The sequence below is a fragment of the Oryzias melastigma genome, linkage group LG17 (assembly GCF_002922805.2).
Source record: "Oryzias melastigma strain HK-1 linkage group LG17, ASM292280v2, whole genome shotgun sequence".
In the NCBI taxonomy this organism is placed as follows: domain Eukaryota; kingdom Metazoa; phylum Chordata; class Actinopteri; order Beloniformes; family Adrianichthyidae; genus Oryzias; species Oryzias melastigma.
In genome coordinates this window covers 8684507-8696800 of record NC_050528.1, presented here as the reverse complement: position 1 = coordinate 8696800, position 12294 = coordinate 8684507, and the positions used below count along the sequence as shown (strand labels likewise).

The 12294-nt window shown below is 38.1% G+C and overlaps 1 protein-coding gene across 1 annotated transcript in view; it reads right to left on the bottom strand.

Annotated features, from left to right (window-relative positions):
• Positions 1-342: 342 nt before the first annotated feature.
• The window catches only part of LOC112147451 (oxysterol-binding protein-related protein 1), a 31444-nt gene continuing 19492 nt past the window's right edge, over positions 343-12294 (bottom strand). The window contains exons 17-28 of the mRNA XM_024273858.2: positions 11532-11724; positions 6402-6477; positions 5452-5586; positions 5279-5376; positions 5024-5206; positions 4842-4949; positions 3829-3918; positions 3587-3713; positions 3359-3481; positions 3168-3291; positions 2997-3087; positions 343-1244 (exon numbers count right to left, since the gene is read on the bottom strand). Of these exons, the coding sequence (XP_024129626.1) occupies positions 1142-1244; positions 2997-3087; positions 3168-3291; positions 3359-3481; positions 3587-3713; positions 3829-3918; positions 4842-4949; positions 5024-5206; positions 5279-5376; positions 5452-5586; positions 6402-6477; positions 11532-11724 (1451 nt within the window). The 3' untranslated portion in view covers positions 343-1141. The remainder of the gene's footprint in view (positions 1245-2996; positions 3088-3167; positions 3292-3358; positions 3482-3586; positions 3714-3828; positions 3919-4841; positions 4950-5023; positions 5207-5278; positions 5377-5451; positions 5587-6401; positions 6478-11531; positions 11725-12294) is intronic.

Below are 12294 nucleotides of genomic sequence, written 5' to 3'. Positions count from 1 at the left end.
TCATTAAATTTAACCTAAAAAAATTGGAAAAACTCTTCAATAAATGCAAAATTATATTAAATACATTTCCCTGAAACGACAAAGTAAAAAGAGAAAAAAATAAATCAGTAAAGCGTGAGCCGACACTCACAATACAGTAGTTGTGTATTAAACACAGTCCTGGTCCGGACTAACTGGTTTCTGGCGCCACCCACACAGCAGTCGTGGTAATCTCAGGTTACTAATTATTCAGTCAGACCTGAATAAACATCAAACAGGATGCAGGAGGTTTAAACTGTTCCTCATAGTTCACACGGATGAGATGAAGGAAGACTGTCGATGTATACAAGAGCGAGAAAAGAATAATTCAACATTAAGCTTTTATTTAGCATTTATAGAAATTCAGTTTAAAACCAAAAATGACTGAAAAAACAACCCTAAACATGCTGCATCTATCGGTATGGTGAGTTATTCAGTGCTTCACTGAAGGAGGTAAGGCTTGCATAGGTCTATCTACACACATGCGTTTGGAACGATGGTTTAATTAGAGAAATGCGTTCAGTTCCATCACTTTAATACAGTCAAAGTGCAGATTCAGAGCTCCTTCCTTCACGTCTGTAATTGTTCCAACCAGTTGAAATCTAAGCAGATTGAATTTAGCAGAAGTATCCTTTTACATAAATGGCAACACAAACATTTCACAGTTGCCATTCAAATAAGCAGTTTCTAACGTTCATTTAAAACACCAATACTTGCACCAATTGCTGTACTAAAGAGGAGAAAATAAGGCAAATTGACCCAGAAGTGATGTACTGCGATGCATAATAATATGAGCACACAATAGTAACGCCAAAGCTGCATTTGGAAAAACTATGTCAGTGATACAGATGAGCAAAATGCCTGGATGATGGAAAAACTATTTTTATCTAACATTTACATATCTAAAATACATTCTACCTTTTATACTACACATAAATACCTCACTTTAGTGGTCGTTACCCACAATAAATAAGCTATAGAGTCGTTTGTGCTTTAGTTAGATTGTTGTTACCTCCATATTCACGGGTTTAAGTCTGTTTATCAAACACATTCACAGAGCAGCAGGGAATTCTTGAGGTGACACAGAAGTCTGCGTTTATTTCAATCGGCGCAGATTCACATTTTAGTAAATATCAGGCATGTGGGTGTACTTCCTGTCCCAGTAGCCTTTAAGGTAGATCCAGTCCTGAGCTTTGTTGTGAGGGTTGGTTCCCTGCTGAAACCATCTGCAAGAAAAAAAGATTACTTAAATATGACCACTCAAGTGATGACTAAGGAATAAAATCAAAAACGTTTGACTCTAGAAACAAGGGCTGCCACGATTAGTCGACTAATCAACGACTAATCGACTATTAAAATGGTCAACAACTAATTTAATAGTCGATTAGTCGTTACTTTATATAATATGGAGTCAGAGTGGAGTAAACTTGAAAGTCATAAGGGCATTATTTTGGCATTACTAAAGCTAATTTGAAGTTTAGCTAATATTTTAGCTAAATGCTAGCTATTTTGGCTAATTTAGGAATTTTTCTGTTTTAATTTGAAGTTCAGCTAATATTTAAGCTAAATGCTAGCTATTTTGGCTAATTTAGGAATTTTTCTGTTTTAATTTGAAGTTTAGCCAATATTTAAGCAAAATGCTAGCCATTTTTGGCTAATTTAGGAATTTTTCAGTTTTTAGGGTAGTTTGACGTTTAGCTAATATTTAAGCAAAATGCTAGCTATTTTGGCTAATTTATGAATTTTTCTGTTTTAATTTAAAGTTTAGCCAATATTTAAGCAAGATGCTAGCTATTTTGGCTAATTTAGGATTTTTCGGTTTCAATTTAAGGCTAATTTGAAGTTTAGTTAATATGTAAGCTAAATGCTAGCTATTTTGGCTAATTTAGGAATTTTTCAGTTTTTAGGCTAATTTGAAGCTTAGCAAATATTTAACCTAAATGCTAGCTATTTTGGCTAATTTATGAATTTTTCAGTTTTAATTTAAAGTTTAGCCAATATTTAAGCAAAATGCTAGCTATTTTGGCTAATTTAGGATTTTTCTGTTTCAATTTGAGGCTAATTTGAAGTTTAGTTAATATTTAAGCAAAATGCTAGCTATTTTGGCTAATTTAGGATTTTTCTGTTTCAATTTTTACTCTAATTTGAAGTTTAGTCAATATGTAAGCTAAATGCTAGCTATTTCGGCTAATTTATGAATTTTTCAGTTTTTAGGCTAATTTGAAGTTTAGATAATATTTAAGCTAAATGCTAGCTATTTTGGCTAATTTAGGAATTTTTCTGTTTTTAGGCTAATTTGAAGTTTAGATAATATTTAAGCTAAATGCTAGCTATTTTGGCTAATTTGGGAATCTTTTAGTTTTTTAAGATATTATGGAGGTTTGGCTAATATTTCAGTTGCATGCTAGTTGTTTTGGCATTTTTTTTTTGTTGTTGTTGCTTTTAGGCTAATTTTGCTAATTTTAACTAATAGTTTAGCTGGCTATTGGCTTCAGCATTTTCAGCTAAAATATTTCAGCATCTTCAGCGGCCAAATTCAGCTTACAGCATTCAGTCTAGCATTATCACAGTTATTGCTATACATCTAATTTTTAGTTAGTTTAAAGCTAATGATGGTTAAGATTTGTGCTTTAGATCCAGTTTGCACATGACCTGATTAGTCGACTAATCGGAAAAAATAAACAGTGAGTAGTCGACTATTAATATAATCGTTTGTGACACCACTAGCAGAAACCAACTGCAAACAAAATGAGGACACGCAGTTTGCGTTTTGTCCTGAAGAGGGCGGTGTAGTGCAGCACTTCACATCAAAGCAAACCATCAGAAGAGACTGGGGAGGTTTGAAATCAAAAATCAAACCTTGGGCCAAGTGCAGCACTCCTTCTCAGTTATAGTAAAGGGGAAATGAACAAATACATAATAAGGAACAACTTGAAGGAATAAATAACAAATGCAGCTCCAATTTTCTAAAGACTGACCTGATTTTCCACTCCTCTGTAGATTTGGAGCGATTCTTCCGGGCTGTGCGCTGTTTTTCCTCCAGTCTTTTCTTCTCTGCACTTGCTAGATCTATTGCACAAAAACAGAAAACCTGAAGATGCTGTACTTAATTAAAAAAAAAAAAAAAAAAAAAAAAAAACACACTTTACCTATATCTCCATTCTCCATGGCACGAATGTCCGGCCTGAGACGGCTGTCTGTGGACGGCAGAGCTTCCTCCATGATCTTGTCCATCTCATTTAGCTGCATGGCAAACGTGGAAAACGCGTAAAACTGCAAGAGACAGATTCCATATTAGCTGGAACCTTCCAGAATTCCCCTGACCGTTACCTCCTCGTACCTTGGCTGAATTCTCCGGTCGAGGAGTGATCTTCCAGATGAGCTCGCTGCCGGGGATGACCTGGACGGTCTCGGCGACCGGTGGAGGCATCTCCTCCGCCTCCTCATCAACACTGTTCTGAGGCTGTTCGATCAGACAAATAGACAGATGCTAGGAGGCGGGAGGCTTTCATGAAGGGGAGGAGCTGAACGCTGCCCAGCTGTACCACATTCAATATCCATCTGTCACCTCCTTGTTGGTCTTCTTTTCCTCTGAGTTCTTCTTGTCCATCTTTTTGTTGGCATCAAAAGTTGCAGGATCCACTACGTAGAGACATTCGGTCCATTTGCCGTATATCGCGCAGAGCTTCTTCTTACTACAACCAAACAAAGGGAAAATATGAGTCACCATATGAAGAACTGTTTTCAAAACCAACAGAGCCTTTCGTTTCTGCAAAAACTTTCTGAACTGCACCAATCCCAAAATACTACCTTTTATCTAGAATATATCCCTCAACTTTGTGGAGCTCTTTCCCAAAGAGACCACATCGCTTGAACGTCAAGTTGCATCTCTCACCAGTTCTGAAACACAAAGACACATCCTGTGAATATTTACTGTTCCTCCTCTACAGTTCAACCTCCTAAACTTACATGATCAGGTTTGTTCTCTGTTATACTATCTGCTCACTACACACTTTAAACATTTTTCTCAGACAGTCATCAACATTTTCACTCTCTTGCATAAACTCTCAATGTTCCAACATTCATAGAACATTAAATCCACAATATAAGAATAAAAAAAAAAACATCTGATCATGTTCAAAGATTTATCTGGAAATCTGAAAGACGGAGAACGTTGAACTGCAATAATGTGAGGGAACATTAATAGATTCAAATCCTGCCGTCTGATAATTTTTCTGCTAATGACATTTAAATGAAATCTACATTTTTTTTAAGATAATCAATAAGCACTCCATTTTGTTACTTGATAAATAATCTGCACTTGATCTGATGAGAACCAGATTCTAGTAAATATAAAAAACAATATATTTATAAAGAAAGAAAGAAAAAAAAACAATTGGGCTAGGATTATACAAGTTTGCTTCCTCCCACTTCCTTTCGATTAAATATCCGATCTGATCCTGATCGGACAACAAAGTCCGATTTCGATTGAGTCATCAACCACGTGATCGGGCCCGATATCCGATCAGATCGGGACATCCCCAGTTTTAGCAGAGTTTAAAAGAAGGAAATGACCTCACATCCACTCATTAATTGTTCAATTTATTGGTTTTTGTTCACCTGCTGACAATGAGACATAAATCTGAGTGTCATCTGCATAATTATGGTAACTCATTTCTAGATATTAGGGGAGACGGAAAATATTGAATAATAAAGGTCAAACAATTGAACCCTGTGGGACCCCACGAGTTAGTGTGAAGCATGGTACCACACTTTACTACATTCTAAGAAGATAAATCAAGTAAAATCAAGATTTCATTTACTTGTGATTGATCACTTCAACGTTGCCATACTGCTCGATCCAGAGCTGACCAACGATGATGTTATGCACACAACAGGTGGGGTTTGTCCAAGTATAAGCCTCATTATATCTGTAGAGGTTAAGAGGAAAAAAATGAGTCAAAGAAATTCCTTTGAATGACACAAAAAGTATTAATGAACTCACCTGGGAAGCTCCAGTGTGATGGTTCCTTTGGGCTCAGCCTCTATACTCTTTCCCCAGAACTTAAGTTTAGGATAAATGGACCCGTGGAAGACGAAATCCTCCTTGAAGCCCTCAGCGTGAAAGGCACTGATCGGAGGGTGATGACTCACTTGCTCCGACATCCATCGGAACCCCAAATCATCTCTGGGGAAGAACAAAGTTCACAGTAGTAAAATGCTCCTTCTAGATTGGATTACACGTTCACATCCATCACACCTGATCAGTTCGTATGTTTCCCCCAAAAGCGGGTTAAAGGGTTTCCCCGTCCTTTCCCACTGCGACGCGACGGCGGACACGGCAAACGCTGCAACGCACTGAACAGATCATCAAGTCAAACCGTGGTCTGGATAATTGGTGAGGAACATCATTTCATCAGGTACTCCTGGTACCTTCATCCTTTCAAGGGAGTCGGTGGCGGCGTTCGCCTGGTGGATGAGGTAGGTGTGCTCCATGTATTCCGTCAGTCTCTGCAGGAAACTCAGAGGCTCGTTGAAGATCACAGGCATGGTGATCTTTGATAACTCCTGGGAAGAAAAGAGGGACAATTGGCCGGAAAATTGAGTTTTAAACTGCTTAAAAAAAGCTATGCAACCAGGCATCTTTGAATGATATTTTGTACATAGATGAAAAGCAGAGGGTGGCTCTGACGCTGAAGAACAGATTTGCCATTCTTGTTTTGTTCTAAGTGCTTTTCTGAAGCGTTTTAGGTCAAATAAATTAGAAAGGGAGAAAACACCGTGACACTTGGGGGAAACGCGTTAAGAGAACAAAATCAGCAGCTGCAGAAAAAGAAAAAAAAAAGTTTCTTATCCTCCGTTTGTGTTGGTCTTTAGGACCCGATTAGAGTATAGATGAGAACTTGTCCTATTTAAGTATCACCCAATAGACTGCGACAGACACCCTTGTATCTTTTGAGCAGGTACAAAGGAATGTCTCTCAGCACGAGGACATTAAAAAAGCTCCCCGATGACAGATCTAGTGCCGCACACAACAAACAAAACTAAACAATGAAGGAAATGTGTCATCTGGTTTCCCAGCAGACCTTTGAACATCCTGGTGAAATCTGCAGACTTAAACATCTGATGGTAAAGATTTAGGTTTAAGAATTAGACAAAGGAACCAATTTTATTCTGAACAGATTAATGGAAAGAAATAATTAAACTGTTTCTTTTAGCTTTGCCTTAAAGCAGTATAACTCTAAATTGACAAAAAAAGTTCTTATGTGCAAACTGAATTGTGCTACAGAAAAATGAGGCCTAATTTATAGTCATTTTTTAAACTCAGTCTGACTTTACTGTGAAATTAAAAACATAAAAGACAAAGTACGATCTGTTCTCACCATGCCGATGCATTTTTTCAGGATACTCCAGATGCTGACGTCATTCCTGGAAAACATGGGAGCTGGCAGAGACGATCTGAGAGAAAATAACACAAAACAAAGAGTTTGTGAGATTTACTGACAAACATCTATCAAGCTAAACATCCGTCAGGAAAGATTCTATTGGTTAGTCTTTGTCATGTACAGTGGGCAAATCAATGGTTACAAGTATACACTGAGCAGAATAATTTTGAAGTCACTCATAGGATTCTGAAGGAGCAAAATGAACAGTAGTTATTGTTAAACTGGAGCTGAGAGTCTGACAGAACCGAACCTTCACCCTAATCCAGCACAGGAGAAAGCATCAAGAACTTGGATCACAGTACCTAATACACCATTCTAATGAAAACTCTGCTTTTGGTGTTTCTAAACACATTTTTGTGTCATTTTTCTGATAATATAGTTAAATAATAAAGCTCAAAATAGCATTTCTGAGTTTAAATCTTTGTGAATCAGGAACAAGACGAAACAATGTTGCTTGAAAAGAGCCTTTGACGTAGGAAATATACTGGTGGGGCCACAAACTCCCGACTCTGAGCATAGACCGTCTAATTAGAACTGGACCTCTTGAGCGTTGAGGTCCCCCATTGGAAATGCATTAGCTTCACCCCTCGCGAAGTAACGCCACTGTCTTCACCGTCTCTTCCTGAAATGTCTACCGCCATATTGGAAACGTCTGCAACCCATCGACAGCGATTGGTCTGAGTTGCTGTGAGTCATAGCTGAGTCATGGAATCTATAGGAAGTACTGTTGCTGATCTGAAGCGGCCGTGGTGCAGTGGTACGCGGTCGACTCCTAATCGGAAGCGAGCGGGTTCGACTCCCGCCTTGCCCGCCCATGTGTCGAAGTGTCCTTGGGCAAGACACTGAACCCTTAATCGCCTCTGGTTGGAGGTTGGTGCCAGTGTTGGCCAGCGGACCCACTACCAGTGTGTGAATGTGTGAATGGGTCTGTGACTGAAGCGCTTTGGGCCGTCGAAGGAGAAAGCGCTATACAAGTATACGCTATTTGAGGTGAGCTTATAGTGAGTTCCCACCTCTTTCCACGCCTCTACCACGAGAACACTGCTTACACTTTAATAACGGCGGCTCAGGAGAATTGCACAAGTCATTGTTCAAGCCTTTGAGGGAGAACCATTAAAACATTCGGTTCTGCAAAAGGTCATTTTGGATTTAGTTTCATTTATTCCTTTTTGTTGAGCTAAAAGGAGCATTTGGGTGACGCCGCTGCAGTCTGGCGCACAGCTTGTCCATTTAGTCTGATCTGATGCACAAGAGAAGCCCATTCAGAGGTATTTAAAATAAATAATTCTACAAGTGAACAGCTGGATCTTTTTTTCTGTTTGAAAATACAACAAGATCCATTCAAGTTCGTCATGGCTGTCACGCTCATCCTCACAGGACAAATCTGCGTCTAACTCGGGCTGCAAGCTTGAAAAGTGCAGCGAAGATGAAACTTTGGGGATTTTATGGAGTAGCTGTACCATTCAGTATGATACACAACTTGTAATAAACTACCATCAAAACATTGAAAAAAAGAAAAACGAATGTTAAACAAACAAAAAAAGTCCAAAGCACAAAACCTCAGAGTGAAATATATTTCTACAGAGTAAATCCTCATCTAAAAATGGCGACAGCATGCTCCTCTTGTAGTTTTTGCAATGATTGGTACATTGTCGAATTGTAAACTAGGTGTTAAAGGCCTTCAGTCTATACAGTCAATGACTGAGTAACGGGGGAAAGGAATGGGGGGAGGGGTTGCTCTGCGCCAACGATCCCGCGCGCAACTCAGTGGCGAATTTTAAACAAACTACTTCTGCTCTCCAAAAACTACATCCTAGAAAATGACACAGGTTTTTAATTTGAGCTAAAAATGTCAATCATAATTAAAGGACCACTGGGAATGCCTCTACAAAAGTCTTTAAAAAAGTCTCTCAAAACTAAAGCGTAAAAGTAAACCTTTGAAACATTTTTTTTTTGTTGCTAATAATCGAGTACCAGTGAAGAGAAACTATTTCATTTGGGCTATGCTAAGCCTGGTGTATAATAAACCAATAAATATACTCAAATGATTCAATTGACTTTCTTCACGATTTGATTCAATGCTGTAACATAGTTTGGTTTTAAACTGTATAGTGGCCTAACTACTGAACAAACTTGGGGGGCAATGAGGAGCGTGATTAGCCTTCTCTGAATACATAAACACCAAATGAAAAAGTGTGCAGAGAAAATTATTTCATCCTTTAGGAACTAGCTGTGGAAAATGTCAAATTAAACCCCACCAGTCTCTTCTTTCTAAATCTTAGGCATAGTCTGATTTCCTCTTTTTTAATCTTATTTTACATACTTCTTTGGCTTGGTTTGGTCCTTCTTTGCATTCCAAACAGGAAGTACCTGCTGGCTCCAAGAAGCCAACATCCCATAGACTTCTATTGAGAAATAAAGAGTGATTCCTGTCATTCCATTTCCCAGAAGCATTCTAACCAATCAGACGCCTCAATAAACGTGGGTGGAGCCAGCTGACCTCCAACGGTCAGACTGCTTGAGTGATTTTTTTGTACCCCGCTTTAAAGTAGTAAGTATATATACTTCCACCAGGCTCACTCCTGAAAGGACAGAGTGGTTGCCATAGAAACGATGACTCAGACCAATTCGGAGCCCTCACTGCAAATTGATGTCTGGTTCCAAATGGTTGCATCCATTTTGCCCCCAAAAAAATAGCGACTAAATTTACTTCTTTTGGTTGGAGCCGCAAGTAAGTCATTTTCTATGGGTGATGTCACACTCACTCGGTCCGGTTCAAATAAACAGTCAATATTTTTTGCTCCTTGCCTTCCAGGTGCAACTGTTACACGAAGTGCAACTTTCCAGAGCAGACTTCATACATGCAGGTTTTCCAGTGCCTAACACGGCTCTCTGAATCCAATCCTCACTGCGGTTTCAATGATTGACATCTGCAGAAGTGATAGCTCACAGGTAGCTAAGAGCAGATGGTGCTCCTGTTGAAAAAGGAGTGCTTGAGCTGCTACACGCACAGAACCATTATTTCGGCTAAACAAACAGCGATGTGGGCAGTGAGGAAGAATTTGCTCCATCTGTAGGATGAGCAGAGCACTGATGCATAACAGATATACTTCTGGCCTAGTTTTGGTTGCGGTTCAGAGTTCCTTGAGGCCTTTAAACACAATTGAGGAGTACGATTGGATTCCCTATATTAACTATTTAACAGAATCTAATCCTATTTGTAAACAGTACGTGAGACTTGTAGTTTTTCCCGTAAGATACTAAAATATTTTACATTTTTAAAACCTATTTATCACTTAACCAGCTTAAAATAGAAAATGGATTTCAAAACAAAGTATTTATAATTTTAAAAAGTTAACACTAAAAAGAACTATAGAGCATTTTTCCTGCTTTATATGAAAAGATTTTCCAATTTTAGAAACCAAAAGCAAGACAAATAAATAAATACATAAAACACAGTGCCCAGACACACACATCCATATGCACATCCAACATATTAAAAAGACTCATTAATAAGATGCAAAGTAGAACTGTGGAGAAACGATATTTTAGGGACAGAAAAACATTTCAAAAGATCTTTTAGGCAAAAAAAATCATTTTTCTTAAATAGTATTACCTAAAATGAACTATAATGATTCTCCTGCTCCTCTCTGTACATTTTTCGGCACATAAATTAGATAGTTTTTGAAATATTGAGCAAAATATGCCCCATAGTAAAATGAATTAGAGAGTCATCAAACTTAAAAAATTAAGTAGATTAGCACCAAGCCTTTAAATATATTTATAGGCTATGCTTAATCTTTCATAGTAATTTTTAAAAAAAATTGGAGTTTACTTAATATTTTAGCAACATGCTAACGTTTTTGGCTAATTTGTTTCTACTGAAGGTCTTATAGGCTAATTTGGTTAGTTTCTATTTTAGCAACAGCCTAACATTTTTGACTAATTTAGTTTACTGAGGAATTTTAGGCTATTTTGTAGCTTAGCTAGTATTTAAGCAACAAGCTAGCTTTTTTTGGCTAATTTGTTATCTACTGAGGTCTTTACAAGCTAATTTGGAGTGTAGCTACTATTTTAGCAACATGCTAACGTTTTTGGCTAATTGTTTTCTACTGAAGGTCTTATAGGCTAATTTGAAGTTTAGTTTCTATTTTAGCAACATGCTAACATTTTTGACTAATTTAGTTTACTGAGGAATTTTAGGCTATTTTATAGTTTAGCTAGTATTTAAGAAACAAGCTAGCTTTTTTGGCTAATTTGAAATCTACTAAGGTTCTTTGGGCTAATTTGAAGTTTAGCTCATTTTTAAGCAACACACTAAATATTTTTGCAAAATTGGCTTGTTTTAGCGGTTTTTAAGCAACTGTACTACAATTTTTTCAGAAAATTAAGTAAACTTCTTTCATAGTTATTTAATAAAATTTCCAGTCTTTTAACAAATTTAACATTTTGCTAAAATACCTTTAGCAATTAAAGTAAATTGTGTCACCATTTTCAGCAAAAAGCTTCAGCATCTTCATCGACTACTTTCAGCAAAAAACATTCACACTAGTGTCATCACAGGTAATGCAACTTTTCTCGTTAGCAACTAAAATCAAGTGATGACAAACCAAACTGACTAAGGAAAAAGATGCATCACATATCACCTCCTTCAAGTGTTTTTTATTTTTTTTTTAATGTGCTGAAAATTAATTATGAATCACTTGGATCAACATTTTGAGAAAAGAAAAGCACTGAAGGGATCACTGAAGCAGATCCAAAACAAAACAGAATATTCTCTATGGATCGAAGTCTGAGAAAAAAACAATAACAGCCTTCGCTGGGAAGCTTGCATCTTATTTCACCAGCTCAGTCTAATGTATTACCTTCTAGCTGAATTAGGTCAGCCACCAATCATCAAAACCAAGGAGGGCTTTTGTTCAAAGTTGAGGTAATATTGAATTAAATCCGTCTAAGATGATCATTCAGAGGCGGTCTGAGGACGAGCCTCTGAATCAGCGTGCTGACTCCGTGCACATCACTCAAGCCTGTAAATAAACATGACATCAGAAGTGGAGCATATCCCACCTGTGCTTCTTGACGCCATTGTGCTGGGCTGGTCGGTTGCCTTGGTTACCTTCGCCTGACATTCCGGCAGCCCCCCCGTGCGCGCTTGGATGGCTGAGGCTGTTGAGAAGGGGGGCGTCTCTGCCCTCGTCCTCTTCGTTGGAGAGACTGGCCACAGACAGGAAGCCGCTCACAGAGAGCTCCGACTCCGATTCTGCCGAGAGATGGCAGGGGGAAGATATTGGGTCGTGCCAGATATTTGCATGCGCCCGTTTAGTGCTCGTGCAATAGAGCCCGGGCTTCAACAGTACACACTCTGAGAATAGGAGCTCATGTTTGGCTTCCTCTCCAACCTCCTCCCTCCCAGCTGCCGGCCAAACCCCACCTGAGGATTGTGTTGCAAAGGGAGGCGACACAAAGGCTTAATTTCCTCCAACACTGTTTACTCTTTGCCTGCTGGATGCGATGTCAGGTGTTGTCTTTGACAAACATGGAGGAGAATGCAGTTTCTATACATCAGTCTACAGTCTTATTTAGTTTACTTTTTTATATATACCTGCATTGTTTTAAATGTTCAATAAATTTTAGACAGTTTTACTAAAATAAAACAAAACATTTCTTTAAAAGTAACTTCAATATGCATTGTAAGGTAGCATAAAAATGGCTTTAGGACACCTTTAAGTAGTTGTGACTGTATATATGGATCAAAGAAATACATTTTCCAACCCTTGAATATTGCTAACACAATTTCTGAACCTTAAAACTGTTGTAAGTTGGTTTTTGA